Source organism: Cuculus canorus, chromosome 3 (assembly GCF_017976375.1).
Source record: "Cuculus canorus isolate bCucCan1 chromosome 3, bCucCan1.pri, whole genome shotgun sequence".
NCBI classification, from domain to species: domain Eukaryota; kingdom Metazoa; phylum Chordata; class Aves; order Cuculiformes; family Cuculidae; genus Cuculus; species Cuculus canorus.
Genome location: NC_071403.1, coordinates 87,775,044 through 87,795,225, shown reverse-complemented (window position 1 = coordinate 87,795,225; position 20,182 = coordinate 87,775,044). Strand labels below are relative to the sequence as shown.

The 20,182-nt window shown below is 40.3% G+C and overlaps 1 protein-coding gene across 7 annotated transcripts in view; it reads right to left on the bottom strand.

The window, feature by feature from the left end:
* Positions 1-257: 257 nt before the first annotated feature.
* The window catches only part of MAP4K3 (mitogen-activated protein kinase kinase kinase kinase 3), a 76,951-nt gene continuing 57,026 nt past the window's right edge, over positions 258-20,182 (bottom strand). For 5 of the 7 annotated variants that reach the window (XM_054060907.1, XM_054060908.1, XM_054060905.1 and 2 more), the window contains 10 exons: positions 19,308-19,368; positions 19,104-19,221; positions 16,470-16,528; positions 12,290-12,393; positions 11,342-11,513; positions 8,695-8,763; positions 8,484-8,576; positions 5,451-5,521; positions 3,706-3,761; positions 258-1,647 (listed from right to left, as the gene is read on the bottom strand). In XM_054060907.1, the coding sequence (XP_053916882.1) occupies positions 1,560-1,647; positions 3,706-3,761; positions 5,451-5,521; positions 8,484-8,576; positions 8,695-8,763; positions 11,342-11,513; positions 12,290-12,393; positions 16,470-16,528; positions 19,104-19,221; positions 19,308-19,368 (891 nt within the window). In that variant the 3' untranslated portion in view covers positions 258-1,559. Of the gene's footprint in view, positions 1,648-3,705; positions 3,762-5,450; positions 5,522-8,483; positions 8,577-8,694; positions 8,764-8,889; positions 8,963-11,341; positions 11,514-12,289; positions 12,394-16,469; positions 16,529-19,103; positions 19,222-19,307; positions 19,369-20,182 lie in introns of those variants that run through there. The other 2 variants (XM_054060906.1, XR_008448924.1) reach the window with 2 other exon arrangements.

Genomic DNA, 20,182 nt, shown 5'->3' with positions numbered 1-20,182 from the left:
CAGATGATGGAGGGAAGAAATCAAACAAGCTGGAATTTGGAAAGACTTCCATCTCAAATCCATCTATCCATTGCCTGAAGGCCAAAAGTGTAGTAACACCTACCCTACTGAGTCTCACTATTCAGACAGGCAGAAATGCCCAGCTTCTGTGTTTGGCACAAATGTTTAATAGCAGAAATCAAAACTCAGGATGTTCCATTTTAGTCTTATGTGGGAAATTAGTGCAGGTGGTAATCTAATTGTACAACAACATGTTAAAAAAAAGTTTATTTTACATTATATACATTAGGGAACGTATTTCAAAGCATTTACCAATCACAACAATAATGCAGGCCATAAATCACTTTAAATTTAGTTTGGTTTTAGTGTATATTATCACAATAAAATATAAAGAACATATACAAAAAAGGAGTCAAATGTGTGCATTTTGCTAAAACTTGGCATTTACATACTCCATTGGAAAATAGCAATCAAAAATATTTCTGATCAAAACTAAGTTCCTGTGATGCGTAGTAACCACTGTATTGTTTGAATGAGGTAGTAACTGAATTATTTTGGCCATGTGTTAATGTTGTAAATTAAAAAAAGTGTGAAAATGGTTATAAGGCCAAAAAAAAAGTCAAAATGGCAACATCTTTGAGCCACTTCCACAACGCGGAATGTTGCTCTTTTTCATTGTGATATGAAACTATTTGCTAAGACAAATAGTAATCCTAATTTTTATCACTGTACATACTAATAATTCAAACACTTATTGCAGTGTTACAGCCAGGTACCACTCGTCTGGGACTGACACCCATCCATTAAGTATTGTTTTCAAGCATAGAGAAGTAATCTTAAGGAGAGTTTTTAATTAAATATAAAAATACAGGTGTTTAACTGGTTTGTTTCACAAAGAAAACTACCCAAGTAAACTAAAAAAAGGAATTTTGAAGCCCAAGTCATATCCACAAAGTCACAGCTTACCTTAGTGACTAAATACATCACATCTCAATACGTTGTGCAAACATGAACACCAGTGTGTTGCATCAAAATTAAAACAAGATTGTAATCTGATTACAGCCCTGGTTACAATTTCTAAAAGTTAAGATTTATTTGTATTAGTAAATTACATATAATAAAATACAATAGTGTTGTTAAATGTACTATATTTGTTGCTAGTATCCCACTTTATAATAAACATATGAGAAGTCCTTAAAATAGTACCCCAGTTTCATTTTTGCACCCTCAATGACTTTTACATCAGTACAGGTAAGACACTTGTACTCAACAGGAGGAGCACTATCTACAGAGAGTCAGTGTAGGTCTTCGGCAAGAAATTTCACTGGAAAATACTACGTATGTACAAAGATTACATAACAGTAAGTTAAGCACTTCTGTGGTGTTGTAATGCTTCTGTGTCCATACAACAAACAAGTCTCATCTTCCTCTCATGCCACAATAAATTATAAAGTAACTAAAGTCAGGTTACTGCAGCTTTTGTGCAATTTCAGCCAGGCATGAACGCTGCTGCAGTAGAGGTGTTCTCGTCGCAGCCAGCTGCCTGATGCATGCGGATCTCAGTAACTGTTCTCATGCCCTGCCAGGATATACAAATTGCTGTTGGCTGTTGGGTTATCCGTTGGCCTACTCTCCAGCACCACGACCCTACAAGAAAAATAAAATAGACACATCAAGTAAGCCTTCATTTAAAAATATCCCTGGATAGAACTGTAAATATTCTTTCCCATGATCCCTCTGACCAGCTGTCATTTTTCTTTCCCTGGACACCTCTAGCCCAAAAGTTACTCAAAGCAAGGCCAAACTCAAAGTTAGCTCATGGTCTTGTCCAGGCAAAGTCTCCAAGGATCTCCTACAACCTTTCTGTGTTCCTGCTGCAGTGTTCAAAAATGATTTTTTCCTCTCTTTTATCCAGCTGGAATTTAATGTGTGCCTGTTGCCTCTCATCTTTTCAGTGTGTGCTTCTGAAGAGGGTCCATCACTGCCCTACTGCCTAGGCTTGTGCTTCCCCGGAGCTTGGCGAAGCTAATCCATTAATCAGGCGCCAGTTCTGGAAATCATTAGTCTGCCCTTTGCCATCAGACATGATAGATGACCAAAGCTGACTCTCCTGTCAGTACTTCCAGTCTTTCCTGGAGCCCATCTAACCTAAATCCACAGAAACCTCCTTCAGCTCTGAAAGTTCCAGAGACAAAGACTTGCAGGCTGAGAGTCCTCAGGAAAATGATTGCTACATGCAGAATATCTTCTCTCTTACTTATTTCTGGCCACCCACTTTTGGCCAGCATTGAAGACAGGAGACTGAGCTAACTGGAACCTACACCACAACTGCAAAAACCACAAGGTCTGAATCAGACCTTTCTCTTCAAAGAAGTCAATTCTGTTTCACAAAATATTTGAGATTGTTTATCAGGCAAGAACTGCTAAAACTCCTAAATGGACCAGGGAAATTCATGACTGAATTCTCCTCCAGACACCCTGAAGCAAAGGTAGATTGTGGGAAACTCAAATCCACCTATTGTGCATTTACTCAAGGAGTCGTGCTTGCTTCAAAACTATCACTTGAAACCTACTCTCTGCTCACTGTCCCCACAAACGGAACACCACCTCATGGCATGAAGCATTCTGCTCATCAGGAGAAAGCAACATGCAGGCTCTCATCAGACCGTTGGCAGTTTTTTTGGCTTCTCAGAACTCCAGTTCCTATGAACTGTCTAGGAAATGACATGTGCTACTAGAAAGAGATTTCACAGCTCAAACAAAACACATGACAGAGCTGCAATGAAAATGCTATCTGAAGAAATTTGAGCTAATGTTTATTGCAGTGCTAAGTCTTTAAACATTGTCTTAGACTTGGGAGACTACTAATGCAAGCCAGAAATAGTTGGAACTGCAGTTGGGGAAGAGGACATGATTTTTCCAAGGCAATGATTTGCAATGCCATGCTCCACTGTGAAGTTGTACTCGTTTTCAAATTCAGCTATGCTGTCTCAACAGCTAGGAGAAATGACGTAATAAGACTGACCTCCACGCATACCTCACCGGAACACAGAGAGTAAAACCCTCAGGTCAGATATGATTATTACTTAAAAGTACCCACTACCAAAAAGCTATCAGGTATTGCACGTAAGGTAGAATCCTCAACCTCCAGCCAGCCAAAATCACTGGTAGACAGCTGATAAAGCACAGCACCTTTCCCTGCTGTTGTTGTTATGGGTAATTACAGGGCTGTGCATTAAGCTTGGACATGCAGAATGACCTGAGCTGTCACGTTGGGAGGACAACCATGGGAGTTCCTTTCTGGGGGTGAATGTGAGATACGGGAATTCTTAAGTATTTTTTACATTTGTCTCAAAAAGTGGACCTACTGCAGCAGAGCATCTGAAAGTAAAGACTTCACTAAGTTATACGAAAGAGTTACAGCACAAAAAGGAAGACATTCCCAGAGACTGTGACTGCAGCCAAATGGGAGCTCACTAGCGTGGCCGAGTACTTCTGGAAGCCCACGAACAATATATGAAGAAAATTTTTTTTTTTTAAGAAAGATAATTAAACTTGAAAGGCTGAAAGGTAGACATGTACACAAAGGAATGAGTAAGATGGCTAAAAAATGAACCACAAGAAACAAGTGAAAAGAACTTTTAAAAGGTATGAGGGACACATTCTTCTTCTATTTCAGCATGCCACATTCACTTCTTTTCGTACCTGTCAGATCCCAGAAGCCTGAATATCCTTGTATTATCAGAAATCTCTTGTGTGATCTAGACAATAAAAATAAGATAAGTGTTTATATGTGTTTACATGTTAAGTTGACAGGGGGTTTTATTTTTTAAAAAAAAAATCTAGAGAAAAGAACTATGACTGATATTACCAATTTATTGCTAACTTAAATCAGCTAGAGAATTTAATGCAACTGTCACTTTTAAATCAGATCTAAGTCTTCCATAATTCCCGCCAAATTACATGAATTCCTCTAGTAGCAACTGCAAGCACAACAGCAGGGATTAGTGCTGCCCAGCATCCAAGCTACCAGGCTTTTCACATTACAGATGAAAAGGAGTTTATTTTTTTCTTAATAGCTGTGGCTAGTAAGACAGCCACGATGAGAAGAAGTTTCAAAAGGCCTCAGAGCTTACCCTAGATATGTTCTACAGAGAAAAGATTTTAGGTGGCTTGCTTTCTGACAACAGTTCAGTTCTGCCTTCTGTCTTCACTTAGGTGCTGGCTTTGGTTTGACAACAACAACGAAGTAAGAAGCCTTTGCTCCTTATGCTCTACATAAACAATATAAAGTATCCACTTCTATTGCAGCACTCTGGGGCATGTCCTTTAACAACCAGATCAGAGCTACTGAGTGCCAATGGGTAAAGTAATCCACTGAGCCTTGCAGAACACTGCTAGCAGGAGTCTGAAGTTGGAGAAGCACCTAGGAGCATCACATCCTCCTCATGGCCTGTGCTACCAGCAGGGTGCTGTGGTTCCCCACTATGTCTTGGGAGAACGACAACCGTGCTCAGCATCAAATGTGCACGGATGACACAAGAACCATTTGTGGATTTGGAATGAGTAGTCTGACTCTAGTCTTTGGTTCAACTTCCCACCAAGAGCAGGCTTACTGTCAGCACACGTGAAGTCAGTGGTGACTTTGTGCAAATAAATGTAGTCGTGTAACAATGCGGGATATCTAAGTTCAGCATGGTAACGTGTACCCTGAAATACAATTAGTCACAATGAGCTCAATTTCTCAGCCAACGCAACACTGATGAAACAAGCAGTGAAGTTTGTAAATGTTCTTTAATAACTGAATTAAAAGACTCATTAAAATCCTACAAAGCACAGCACTTCCACTAACACAGATGCAGAAAGTTCATAACAAGGAAAAGAGAAGTTGGGGAAGTACTTAAAATGGTTTGACTATGTCCAATAACCACAAATTGGCTGAGAAAGGGGACTATACAGAAATTTCAGAAAAAAATCTTTAGGTCAACCTGACATTTTTCTCCTCAGAAGGGAAAACACTTCTTGTGAAGGCCTAGCACTAAAATCTTCGAAGTGCTTGTAAGCCAAACAAACATGGAAGATACTAAAAAACATCAGGTAACTCATTTGGCACTGTGACAAAAAGCTAAAGCTCAGCAGTGGAGTGTGCAGCTCCTGGCAAAGCCGAAATTTTGGTTAAAATTTAATTTTACCAAGAATTAGACTTGCATATTTTTCTATGTCTGGTCTCTTGTTGCTTTCTGCTCTGTATGTTAGAGTTCATAGGGGCTTTTGTATAGCTTCACTAAATAGTTTGTAGCTTATGAAAGACACTCAGAATGAGACTCCAGCTTCCAGGTCCAACCTGGGAAATTACTGAAATTACTCTTTTTCAGACCACGCCATTATGCATTTTTCCTCTACTTGGCTTATATTAGAAGTCAGAGTTTGAAGCAAAATGCAATACTCACCTCATTCGATCTAAAACTCCTCCCTTGCATTCCGTGTTTCCAGAACGCTAAGACGCTGTCCTGTAGACAGACTGGTAACAAAGAACACTGGAATCAGTTTTGAGGCATATCAACTCATGCTTTTATGGCCAATGACTGCAATTCTGAAATCTGTGCATATGGTTTATCATATCATTTTCACCCACACAGCCTGAAAGATGTCTCAGAGGAATCCCTGAACCTGCCTCAAAAGTAGCTAATCTTAAATATCTGTTTTATGAGCTGGCTTAAAAAAATAAACAAACCAAAAAAAAAAACCCAACCAACAAAAGTTCTAAAACTGTCCTTCTGTCTAGTCCTAACATGTTCTTCTCCTTTGAATAGAAAACCTCTCCTCTTTCTAATGCTAGCAGAAAATATATATTGAATTTTAGCAGAAACATTACAGGGATATTGCAGTGACTTTTTCACTTTGTCAGCAACTATGGGTTAACACGATCCTCTCTGCAACAGGATGCAAAGCTTTACAGAGCCCTCTAGTTCCTAGTCCCTCCCCTTGTTTCTGTTTTGAGCTAAGCAGAATCACTCTTCTAGCTTTTCAGTTAAGTTCATAAGAACTTTGTTTTTCTGAAAGCTAACTGCATGCTTTTCAGACAGTGTTTCTGTCTTGAAGCATCTAGAATGCTTCTGTGTATGGAGAAAGGCCACTGCTTAATTTACTCCTATAGAAACCAAGGCCATCCTCGAGCTGGTAGAATGCTCTAAGTAAAACGGGAGGAAAAAGGTGGCACCTACAGGGAAGGGCAGACAGGACAGGTGACCAGAAACTAACTAACAGAGTATTCCATCCATACTAGTATAAAACTGCGGGATCACGAGGGTCAAACTCTCTTCTTTGATGGCAATGGTCCAGTGAGGACCTAGTCTATCCTTGTCCTGATCCGAGATCTGTGTGTTCCTGAATCCAGCTCCCTCCTGCCACTCAGTCAGCCTGCGACCTTTTCCCTATGCCTGCTCTGCAGCATCTGTAGTGACGTAATTGGCAAGGGGAGAGGCAATTTCATATACCTGTATATTTTTTATTATTTTCTTATTAATAACATTTTCCTTCTTATCACTATTGTTTCATTAAAGCTGTTTTTAGTTTCCAACCCCACAGGTCCTTCTCTCTCATCTCCTTTTCCTCTTTCCCTGACTGGGGAGGGAGAAGGGAACTGGACAACAACTGCTCGCATTTAGCTGCCAGTCAGTGTGGGTTGGGGCTCTAAACCATGACAATCACAAAGTGGAGACAAACAACTGCATCTGAACCCCATGAAAAGAAATGCATCTAGGGCCTTCCTTAAAGATCCCCAGGAAGGATCTGTCCCACCTGCATCCAACATCCTGCCTCTGGGCAGGTTATGCAAGAAGGAGAGTAGAGCTGTTTGGAGACACTATCAGGCCAGAACAGGACACCAGTAGCTCTTTAGTGATGAGCCGAGAGAGGACCACAGTAGGTGCAGAGGTCCCACAGTCAGCAGCTCCAAGTACACATGGTCCTTCCTTCCCCCCTTTTGAGACATAAAAGTAATGTTTTCCATAACAATGTTTCTTTTATCCTTCTTCTCCATATGACATTATGTTTGAAATGCCTGAAATTTTAAGTTTATTCCTTCGAAATAAATTCCCTCCAAATCATTATTCTTGTTGCCACTGTTCCTCCTCTTCTGGTGCTACCCTCCATCTGTGCACACATCCTTCTTCGTCCCCCCTTTCAAAATCATGTGATGCAATCTAGGTATGTAACCTCTGGAGAACTGGTCAAAATAAAATGCATTCTGTCTTTCTGTTTCACAAATCTAATTCATTCTGATACTGTACAAGAAAACAAAATGTAAGTGTGACATATGATATAATTTCATCTTTGAGCTGCTTTATAAAAATGGACTGCATGAACTCACATGCAGAACAAGTTAGCTATGAGTGAATCACAGAGCTTGTGTAGGTTGTGTCATGGTATTCCTTTAGAGGCTGAAGGTCTTCATCATATTCCCAAGACATTTAGTCCAATGGGGGAAGACCCCAGGGTTACGACTCCATTTCAATTACTCCCAGGGAAGCACCTTACACAGCACGCTGAGCCTTTCACTGAGCCTTCTCACACAGTCAAATGCATGAGATAGTGTTTCAAATGCCAAAGACCTGACAGTTAGCATCTTCAATTCTGTACTCCAAGAGTAAACAAGTTAATCACAGAATATCTTGTATTGGAAGGAAGCCATAAGGATCAAGTCCAACACCTTGTATCTCACAGGACTACCTAAAACTAAACTACATGACTAAGAGTGCTGTTCAGACACTCCTTGAACTCTGACCAGCTCAGTGCTGTGACCGCTTCCCTGGGGAGCCTGCCTCAGTGACCAACTACTCCCTCAGTGAGGAACCTTTTCCTAATGTCCAACCTGAACTTCTCTTGATTGCAGCTTTATACCATTTCCCCTTGTCCCATCAGTGGTCATCAGAGAGAGATCACCACCTTTTGCCTCCACTGCCCTCCTGAGAAAGTTGTAGTCTGTGATCAGGTCACCCCTCAGCCTTCTCTTCTCCAAGCTGAACAAACCAAGTCACTTCAGCTGCTCCTCATAAATCTTGCCCACCAGGCTTTTCACCATCTTGGTTGCCCTCCTCTGGACACACTCCAACAGTCTGATGTCTATTCAATACCTCCTATATTAAGGCATCCAAAACTGCCCCCAGTACTTGAGGTGGGGCTAGAGCAGTGCAGTGTAGAGTGCGATGCTTGCCTCCCTCGACCAGCCAGCTAGGCTGGACTTGAGGCAGCCCAGGGCACACTGTTGACTCCTATTCAACTTGCCACCAACCCAGCCTCCCAGATCTTTCCACAGGGCTACTCTCCAGCTTCTCTTCCTCTCATTTATACATATAGCCAGGATTACCCAATCCCAGATGGAGAAACCAGCACTTGCTCTTGTTAAATTTCACATCGCTGGTGATGGCCCAGCTCTTCTAGTCTATCCATTCACTCAATATTAATAATGAAATTCAACTTACCTATTGATTCAATCTGAAAGTCAAATGTGAGCTCCGATGACAGTTTGCGGCTGGATTTTAATCTGCCCTGCAGATTCACTATTTTTATGCAGCCTAGACAATAAATAGGATATGTCAACCAAGAATCAATCTTCAATACACGACCAAATTTGCAGACAGACAGTATGCATATTCATGCATATGTATGTATTTAGCTGATACTAAAACTTACAATCCAAACACACCAAAATGGTATCTCTCTCCAGCTGTGTTACATGTACAACACTTGTCTCTGTAGTGTCTATAAAAAAATGACAGTGTTAGTTCATAACATAAATTACCATGAAATTTGAAATGGAAGTTCTGAAGATTGAGACAATTTAATGGGTTAGTGGTTTTTTTTATCTACTTAAAATAATCATCTTACCAGTGACATTTCTCTTCTCTTAGAGAGGCATGTCCACTTATCCAACATGTTGACTGTGACAGGAAATCTGAAGCTGTAATATTAAAGTATGGACTTAATCCAGCCTTTTCTGAGCTGTGTCACAAAAGCAAACTTGTGTATATTGTTCCGCCTTTATTCTCTGTTGGTGTCATTTAATATCAGTGTTGCAAAAAAAAGGCAGGTATATGAGACTATCCACAGTAAACCTGAACGCTGTTTCATTCCATCTTTCTTCTGCATTTCTAAATCTTGCAGGGGACTTTAATATTAGTACTTAATTCTTGTTGCTACTTTCAGACTTCGCATCCCCAGAGCTTTCAAAAAGAGGGCATTATTTCCTTCTCCAAACTCTTAAAAAGAAGAATCACCTTCCTCTCTTCTGAGTTACAGCTGCAGCAGTCTCCATCACAGCAAATAGGGGGATCTGACCCACAAGTGATTAGTGGACACGTCATCTCAAAAGAGAAGTGTAGTTTTGGTCTATTTGTTTAACATTAAAATTACAGAAAAAGCAGGTCTTACTAATTCAGCATTACTACCAGCGATTCTGCAGGCATTATTTCATACAGAAAAGAGAAACTCAATTACTCTGCTCAATATGAGAAACTGGAGCATATTACCTAAAATACAAAAGCTGCTTTCACTTAAATAATAAATCCATAGTCCTGCTGAGAAGCAAAAAACTCAAGGGTGATGGCAGAAATGTGTTCCTTGAGATGGTCCCTCCATCTCTTTTTTTGCTGCTTGTCTTGGAGGGTATACATTTATGATCTTAACCAATTTCTAGTGCATGATCTTAATCAGGGGGGGGAAATAGCCATGATGAAAGCATGCGACAGGAGGACTGGAGGGTGTAAATCTGTGCCACCACATTATGCAGTGTGGAAACATGCACTGCACTGGCTGCAGCCAACAGAAGGATGGCGCGGAGAGAAGCCCCCTGCAGTGTCTGCCAACTAATTTTTAAAAATTTCTTTAAAAATACATTTACAAAGAAATGTTGAGTGTCAAAGAACGAAAACTATTTGATGGAAACTATTTGTGACCACATGGTACATGCTTTCCTCATTTAAAATACACTGAAAAATCTGTTTCATTGTATTATTTGTCTCCTGCCAGCAGGGGACAGGAATAAACCAATACAACATGAGGGTTTAAATTAGAGTCAAACAAACAGGAGAAAACAACACAGATACAACATGAGAACACACAAATGATTGAAGGAAGCTAAAGAAATATTTTGGGAAGGCACACTGCAATGTTAAATTTTTCATATTAAAAAAAAAGGAACCATGACGGGATTACTATTCTTGTGTTTACATGCTAATGCAGACAACACAGAGGGAAGAATGACATCAGGACACTACAAGCCAAATAATTTCTCTTCAGCATGCTACTTTTACGGGCTCTTCTGAAGTCATACAGTCACATAACTACTTCTATGACTTTGGAAATAAAATGCGCTAACTCTGAAGGAGTTAATTGCATTCATTGGCCATCCACTGATCACTTTGGCTTTTCTAACTATTCTTTAAACTGTGTCAAAATCTGACATGCTTTTCAGCAGCAAGGAAATCAGTAGGCATCTTCCTAGCAGAAACTAGTGAATTCCACAGTACACAATCAGCCAGACTCATACATGTGTAAATGCCAGCACACGGCTACATATAAATTCATCATGGATCAACAAAGCTTCTGTGCCTAGTGGTAATAAAGTTATTTACTGCTTCTACACCTGCAAGCTATGATGGGGGCTAGCTCCCTAGCGTATCTAGGTTTAGGGGGGGACCTTGCAATTCTAGAAAAGTAACTCTTCACAGTTCCTTCTTAAGAGAATTTCTACTGTTGCTTAGATGTTGGCCTCCACATTCACAGTGCCCAGACCTTTGACAAACAGGTATTTGGTCTCCTGCTATCAGTGTCCTAATCCCTTCCACTTTCCATGAACACCAGAAGAATAGAACTGTGCCGTCTCTCAGCAGGAGGCTGATAATACCATTTCTAATAATCATGGCTTATTGCAAGAGAGCCAAACCACACCTACAGTGATGCTGAAAGAAACTGCTCAGACTGCAGTTCTATTAAAATCTATCAAATAAACAGAAGTTACGGTGCCAGGGCAGAGCACAGAATAGCACCAGAAGTAATAGTCAAGTACAGCCTGGTTTATGGACATGCTAGAAACCACAACTCTTTCCTCTGATATACTCAATCTCAAGAAATCCAATTGATTCAATAAGTAGAAACATCAAAAAAAAGTGCATGTGCAAGCAGGTACAAGCAGACACCCCTTTAAGTGGAGAATTTACAATGATCACTTAGCCTTAATAATTTAACCATTAGTTTCTCAGAGGAAACCAACTTTCTAGTGCTTTAGCTACAATAGAAAAGCATGGAACATTTCTGAATGCAATTACAACAGCACACAAACCTGTTTCTGTAAACCATGAAGAGGTAGAATTTGGGTTGACAGTCTCAAACTTCACCACCTGGTTGAAATCTCTTCCTCTACTGACACCGACGCAAACTAAAGGGAATTCCTGCTCAGGGACTACCAGCATTTCAAACAATCTCAGTGGACAAGGTACAGGAAAATCTATGTGCTAGATTAAGAAACAAAAATAGATATTAGAAGGGAAACAAGTTTAGTCTGAGCTTCTATTAGCTACTTAAACTTCATGGTAAATTTTATGCCACCTCACCTACTTCTTCAGATAACAGTAACCAAGAGATAAAAAAAAGACTAAGTTAAGAAGTTTAGAGTCTTCATGCTGATTTAATTAAAATAAGACAGGACATCTTTCATCATGTGTGCCCTGTGCAGCCGTAAACACATGACCAGAATGCTATAGCGGTCATTGCTTTCCCTATCCATGATGTCACTCAGCCTTGTTTCCCTTGCTGACCAAATTATAGCAGTTGCTTCTCTACAAACATGAGCAAATTCTGGCCCCATCTCCTCAGGTGGTGTCAGATGGAGAGATAACAACCATTTCTGGGCACCTCCAGCAACACACAGCATAGCACGAGTGGTCACATTCTCTCTATGGGGAACAAGCCTGCTGTTGACCTATGTCACCACCCCACTCCGCTATCCATTTGTCAGCGATTTTTTTACTGTGCGAGTAAAAGGCAGTGTTCATGGAGAGAAAGGTTTTGTTTTATCACTGAGGTGCACCACAGAAACAAGAACATTCATATAAATATTTTGAGTCAGTTAATACATATTACACTGAAAGTGGCTATCTAAATGTGTAAATTAACAGAAAGTAAGAGAAAAGTCCAACTACTCAAGCAATGGCTAACACTTATTCTTAACAAGTGATTACAAGATAAATAGAATTGAACACGAGAGTATTTCATCTTATCATAATACTACCTTGATTAGCATAAATTTCTGCATTGGTTCAACCCATTCTAACAAAACAATGCTAGACTGTAGTGCTCCACAAAGGTACTTGTGGCCCGTGTAGGGATTCCTCACTGCCAAAAAAAGGAGAGGTAGAGTATGTTAGCATACTGAACAAAGAATTATAAACAATTTCTAACTAGGTAACATTCCATACACTTCTAGAAAATACCCACCATCACTCTAATCTTTTCCATAAGGAAGCTTACAAAGTCAACATCCACACCATGAAAATGGTGACAGCGAGCATGCTGAAGCAGTGGTCGCCCTTCCACTGGGCATGAACAGCTACTCACTGGCATCAAATAAGCCATAATAAACACAGCACTCACAGGATAAGGCTCCAGGGAGACCTTACAGCAGCCTTCCTCAAAGGGGCCCCACAAAGAAACCTGGAAATGGACCTTTTACAAGGGTGTGCAGTCATAGTGTGAGGGAGAATGGCTTTAAACTGAAGAGGGTAGATTTAGATTAGCTATAAGGAAGAAATTCTTATCGATTAGAGTGGTGAGGCAGTGGCACAGGTTGCCCCGACGGGCTGTGGATGCCCCCTCCCTGGAGGCGTCCCAGGCCAGCTTGGATGGGCCTTTGAACAACAATCCCCAGTCTAGCGGAAAGTGTCCCTGCTCATGGCAGAGGGGTTGGAACTCAATGGGCTTTAAGGTTCCTTGCAGTCCAAACCATTCTACAATTCTATGAAGAGTGCTGTAGTATGTTTCACCTCCCCAACTCTAAAGTTTATTGTTTTTTTCAGGCTGGTAGGTGGGATTTACTATTTTAGATAGTTTTAAAAGAAATAGCTGACTGCATATACATTTGAAGTATCTTGCTCCACCATGCTGGTTTGCCCAATCCATCTCCAAGCCACTATGAGAAGCTGCTCAAGAACGGCTTTTTCTGACACACAGTGTTATCCAGTAGGCACTGAACAGTCACCATCACTTGAGAACTTTTCAGCTGCCTTCCAAATACTGTCACAGTAAGTCTGAAATCCAGGAGCTCTCTACTTCTGATGCGTGCTTCAGGATAGCAGGAAATTAACTTATTTTTTTTAAGTGACATAATCTATTTCCACTCAAGTGCTCTTGTACTGTTTGTCCGAACTCTATTAAAAACTGGAAGAGAACAATAAAGTTGCAGAACTGTGCACTGTGAAACCTGAAGTTTCACAACTTTGATTCTACAGTATTGACAAAATTTCACTGCTTAAGCACTGCCAGCATATCCATTAAGATGAACAAGTAATTGCACAAAGTGCTTAGTAACACCTCTAAAGACCAAATTTTAAAGTGCAGTAAAATGACTGTGGGCCATCAGGCAATTAACACCACAGTTCAGATAACGAACTTCTACAGTCCAGTACTGTCTACATAAGTAAAATATGGTCCTGTTACCCAGCTGCCAGGGAAATCCACTAGAAATCCCCGGCATCTTAAACATCAAAGCATAATTTCATTAATCCAAGTTTTCACTCAACATCAGTCAAACCAACTGCAAACTGCAGCAAGTAACACTTGCCAAGACCCTTAGCAACGCTGAACTCAGCAGCACAAAGAACAAAATGTGCAATTACTGACATTGCATAGGTGGAGAAACGAGACCAGAAGTTCTCATTTCTTTCTGCCTGCTGTGGCACTGCTGCTTCCCCAGGCCAAAGGGATACTTATGCTGGCAACAAGAATGCAAGCTCAGGCTGCACGTAATCAGGGCAGGAGAGTGCAACCTGTCATTTCTCCCCTTGAATCTGCCTTTTGCAGCTGCCCTTGTTGCCATCACAAATCATCATGCCTATCATGCAAGAAGGACTCCAGGCTTACTAGGCTAAGCTATCTCTAAACGCTGAGACAGCAGACTCCCCCTCATAATGCAAAGTTCCACAGCACTCATGTTAACTTCTGTGCCTGTTAGTACAGAAACTATGATGTTACTGAGGAGCACACTACCAGGTTTCTCATTTCATAAACAGACCTGAAAACATACGGACTTTCAAATTAATTTTCATGTCAGAAAGTCAGTTTTCATACCTACTCTGATTCCTGTCACTCCACCCCATCAGGTGTTCCCTTGAGCACCCACTAACACTCACATCTTGGCCAGATGCCTCGATTAGGGCAAAGCTGGATCTACACAGCACATATCATTAACACTCTACCACACCCCAGAGGATTTCTCCCTGAAAAAGTCAAGCTTTAACAGGTGAGCTGCACAAAGACTGAGAACAAACAACAGATATTTTAACAATATCTGGGAGATTTTTGTCAGGGTAAGTGACAGATGCTCGCTAACCACCAAGTCTCTTAAAATCTCCTGTATATTAGGCTGGTGCAAAAATAATTGCCGTTTTTGACGTTGTAAACAGTGATGCTTATCTGGGATTAAACTTAGCTGTGCTCATGCAAGACACCATTTCAAAGTGCAAAATTCACTCTACTTGCTTATACTAATAGTTTTGTTTTCACCGTTTATTCTTTTTTATATTGTGCTGTTAAATTAAAGATGGAAAAAAGGCAAATCTGATTGATTTTGTGTGAGTTCAAAAGGGGATGTAAAGCAGCCAAAATTAACAACATCCACCAAGCGTCTGGCCAGGGGACTGCCAACCAACACCCAGCTCAACATTGCTTCCAAACATTTCATAATAGAAATGACAGCCTTGAAGATGAAGAGAGTTGTAGACGTACTTCTGTGATAGATGAGAACTGAAGCAGACCCACACAAAAGAATGAAAGGCTGCAGAAGAACGAAACGTTGCCCACTCAACAGTTGTTTGACATTTGCACCAGAGGGGAAACAAAAAAATTGTTGACAAATGGGTGCCACGTGAGCTGAACGGAAACATACAAAATGGCCATTACAAAATCTAATTTGCGCTGTTTTTGTGCAACAAAACTAATCCATTTCTTGATCACGTTGTGACACGTGATGGAAAATGGATTCCATACAACAACCAACGGCATTCTGTGCAGTGCCTGAACTGAGGTGAAGCCCTAGAACTCTTCCCCAAACCAAAGCTGCATCAAAAGAAGGTCATGGTCACTGTTCGGTGGTCAGCAAGTGCAATCTTCCACTACAACTTCTTGAATCCTGGCAAAACCATCACAGCAGGGAAGTATTGCCAAGGAATCAACAAAATGCCCCAAGAACTGCAACGTTCACGTCCAACACTTGCCAAATCAAAAAGGACCAATTCTACTCTATGACAATGCCTGACCACATGAGTCTATGGAAGCTGCAGGAACTGAGCTACAAAATTCACCCAGTATCCTCACCAGACCTTTCTCCCACTGAGTACATTTTCAAGCATCTCAACAACTTCCTGCAAGGAAAGGTTTTCTACAACCAAGGAGCAGCTTAAAATACCTTCAAAAATTCATCAGTTCAAGGACTCCAGAATTCTATGCTACCAGAACGGACTTGTTTCTTGTTGGCAAAATTGCATAAATTCCAATGGTTCTTATTTTGATCGTTAAACTTTATTCTAAGCTGAGACACACTGCTCTCAACTTGATGGTTAAAGCAGCAATTATTTTTGCACCGCCCTAATACAACTCCTCACACCGAATATTTGATTATGGAACAACAGGTGAAACATTTCAGGGACAGGAGCTCGACTCCAAGAGATCACTCAGTTACCTTTCCTGTTTTGTTTTGGGGCTTATTTATATCTATCCCCCTTAATACATGCCTTAATAAAATGCAGCTTTGACACTGCAGTAGCTGTCACTCTGCACGCACTGTAAAGGCTTCAGAGACAACATCGTCCTCAAAGACTTGAAAATACTCCTTGCTTTTTATAAAATTGATCATGGGAACCCGTGCTAGGAAGTCAGGCTACTTAAGCCTGATGGTAACTTCTTCAGGTCACTCCATCCATGGAGATCAGGCTCTTCCCGAGGCCTGGTTTAAATTCAACATGCATTCTGCTTCTCTGCATTTCTTGAGAATTGACTTTATATTTTAAGAGCAAAATGGGAAAGTTTTCACTGCTTAAACACAAGGACTAACCTGAATGGGTTCACTGTCTGCAAATGCATGGTTTCATAATACTGACAAAAATCTCTCCTCCCTTTACCTCCAAAATCTGACTGTAATTTTAATACTGCCACCATTGCACTGCTTCTTGGCATTTATTCTGCAGGCCTTTACTTACCAACACAGCACTTCTGACACCATTTAGTGTCAGGGATTTTTGTAGAAACTGCAAACTTCCTACAAGATATAAATAAAAAATTATTGATCAACTAAAACAATTGAATGAATTTGCTTTTTAGAGTTGTTGGTGAGAAAATTATATTTGCCCCCCCCAAAAACTAGAAGTATATTTATTTGTATATTTCTTCTCAAAATCATAGGCCTAACACATACATGGTTAGCACAGAGATGCTGCTCAGTTATGCAGCATTATGAATGCAGTTAAAAGTCAGGAATGGGAAAAAAGGAATAGGTACCTCAGTCCCTTCAAGCATCATTTACTTCTACCTGTTGCTATTTAATTGTATGTATTTATACACATGCCTGGCTGTTCTATTAGTGCTCCCACGATCATTCTTCCTTGTAATGCTGTAATTTATCATATCTTGTGGTGGCTACTACAGAGACAACATGAAGTCCACTCTTGTTCCAAGGACACTGTAGTGTGAAGACAAGACACATTGACCAAAAGGGTGTGGGAAATGATGCCGTACAGGATGCCTTGCTGGGCCACAGCCCGTGCAAACCCACAGCGTAAAATTTGCAAAACTTCTCATAGGCAGCACAGCATGCGTTTCAAGAGGAGGTCTGGAGGACTAGAAGGCAGCTTTGCAAGATCTTTTCTCATATGCAGGGGACACTCCCTGAGAACTGAAATCAATTACTTGAAAATTTATCAGATAAGCCAGGGAAGACAATGTTATTTGCTGGTAGTGGGAATCGGTATTACTATGCATACTAGAAGATGATAGCTAGTACGGAGATTTGCCACAGTGGCCTTGACAGTAAAAATAATAAATGGGATGCTGTAGAAAAGATGGGAGTTAGTGGAGTGAGAGATAGATGCTGCAGTCAAAAAACTACAAATTGGAAAAACACTTGCATAGCACTTCAAATGAAACTGTGCAGAAGTGATTGATAATGCAGCAGGACAGTACTGGCCACAAAGTTTGGCTGGAAGAAGTCATGGAAGGTTTGAAAGGAACTGCTCAAGGACACTCAAGGGAAAGATGCTGGAAAGGAGGTTTATCACAGATATTTTCTGCTACTGAATGTTTGATTCACAAATTGACTTCAGACCATTCTGCAGACGAATGTGAACCTCACAAATTACTGTGAATTATATTTTGCTTTCCATTTTCTCCACTGAAAACTTTGGTTTTAACATATCTGCATTTTTCATGTAACACTCCTCATCATGGTATTCACATACTTGCTGAAAAGCACACTTTGTGGTCTGGTTGGAAAAAAAATAATGCTCTTCTACATACTTCAAATGTACTAATTCTGTCTGGCTAAAGGTTACTACCTCGATGCCTTAAAGCAAGGGATAAACCGGCAAAATGGATTATTTGCATTAATCTCTCCTGCCACTGCATGACTGGCTTGGTACTCGCTCACGCAATTCGTGAAGCGACATGACTGGACAAGAAGTTTTCTGAGCCCTCTGCAACTTAGGTGAGGTGTCATTCCAGGCTGGAGGTAGTCAGAAGGCTTTCCTCACATGATCTTTACGATGATTATGGTTATTAGTTCACTGCTGATGCAGTCCTCAAGCCAAAAATCACACAGCCAAAGTTAGTTTGGAAGACAGTAAAGAACAGTGGTGCAGGTACACAGAAGACAACAATTCAAAGCACGAATTACCTCATAGGTAATTAGAAATTACCCTCTAGGAAGAACACAATTTTCAGACAGGTGTTGCACCAGTATGTTTGCAGATGACTGAACACGAAACCTTTTCTAAATCCAAGAATTAAATGCTAATAGGCTGTTAATAGAACCACAGCTGGCAGAGAATCAGGTCTTCTATAATACAACCCCTTAACAGAAAGCGTATTATAGGAGAAGAACCAGTAATTTGCTATGCACTTTAAAAATCAAAGATTTCTCTGCAAACTAGGTCAATGTACACAACTACCTCCTCCTCTCGGATTTGAATGCATTCCTAAGGCCTTGTTTGGCAGTCAGCACTGTATCCAGTCTCTGGGATTTTGTATATGCTTTTTTGTAAATAAAGCTGGAGGGGCTGCACGCACAATACGCTCTGGGCATGTGGGGACAAAAGCACCTTCTACACTGGCCTGCGAAAAACAACTAGCCAAACGTGAATGTCAAATCTGCACTCCAGTCTCCTCTTCCCAGCTTCCAAATTAACTCATGAGCCCATTCCTCTGCAGCAAGAGATTACGCATACTTTTTTTTTTTAATAGAATGGAAAAATAGTGCTCAGAGTAGCTAATGTAAGAACACCATCTTTACTTCCCTGAAATATTACAATACTAATCTTAGATTTTGTTTAGCATCAAGTGCAGCCAGGATCTACCATATCAGACTATACCTGGAAAGAGCTACGCTCAGAAACAACAGGCTTCATGACAAAAAGGTAAGATGTACCAAAAGCCATTTCTCTAATAGGAGTATATTCACATCTTGATTCATGTAAATTTAAGGGTCTACCCTCTGGTTAATGCCCATAGAAGTTATTCATGGCAATTAGTAAATAGAGCTCTAAATAATTTGTTATTTCCAGAGTTTCACAAGCATATTCTGAATTGTCAGAATTGAGATATTCTGATGTATCTGTATTTACCTTGGAAGTATTCGGTCAGGCAGTTTATGTGCTGGAATAGCAACAGGTAACTTTTGCATTTGCCTTGCATAATCAAAGAGTCCTGGTAGATTATGAGAATAAAGCTGAGAAGCTTTACCTGGAAATCAGAAAACAAAACCACACTTCAAACACAAAACCAAACGTTTACCAGCACCACCACTGAAAGACAACCCAGCAACTTACCAGATATCGATAACAAGCAATTGTTCATGACATATAACCATGTACACCTTCGAGGAAACAGCTAATAAAGGGAAGGAAAAACAGAGAAAGAAAAGCATTCAATTTGATATACACAAAACATGAGTGCATTAAGTTGGTCAATTAATATCTGCATAGATGACAGGACAAAACTAATACTGACTTGCTTTTCGGAGCAGAAATTAGCTGAAGCCAAGTAATGTTTATCTGGATTCCAGAGTTAATTCAGAGTAAATCTTAGGCTCACACACTATATTCAACATACACATTAACATTTAGACAACCAGCACATTTTATATTAAAGTCTTCAAGTATACTATAATTAGCCTACAAGACATCACTATGAAAATCAAGCTATCCTTTTTCAAAAGTTTAAAACCCACCAAACCTTTACCTTCAAAGAAGAAAAGCTTAAAACCAAACTTGAGTAAACAAAGCATGTTCAACAAACCACGGCCATCCTAAAGCCTGTGACAGTCCAGATCTCTTGAAACAATTAAAACTGGCACTTGAGGGGACTCTCCAGCTGCACAGCACTATGCACTTCACTTAAGTGATCAAAGAATGTAACAAACGGTCAAGGCAGAATTGTTATTTGTCAGATTTCACGATTACAAGAAAAATGGGACTGAACAACAAAACATCCTCTAAAAATTATGTGGGGTTTTTTTCCCCCTCTCACATAACTTCTGGAGCTTTTTTGCCATAAGAAGTCACAGACATATAAAGAATCAATAATGTAAACAAGGGATTAGACACTCATACCAATAGGTCCATAAACAGAAAGCAAATAGGCAGGGATCCTCCAACATCCCTGATGCAGCAAGTGTAGTGGAGTCTAAGGAGAATGGACAGCA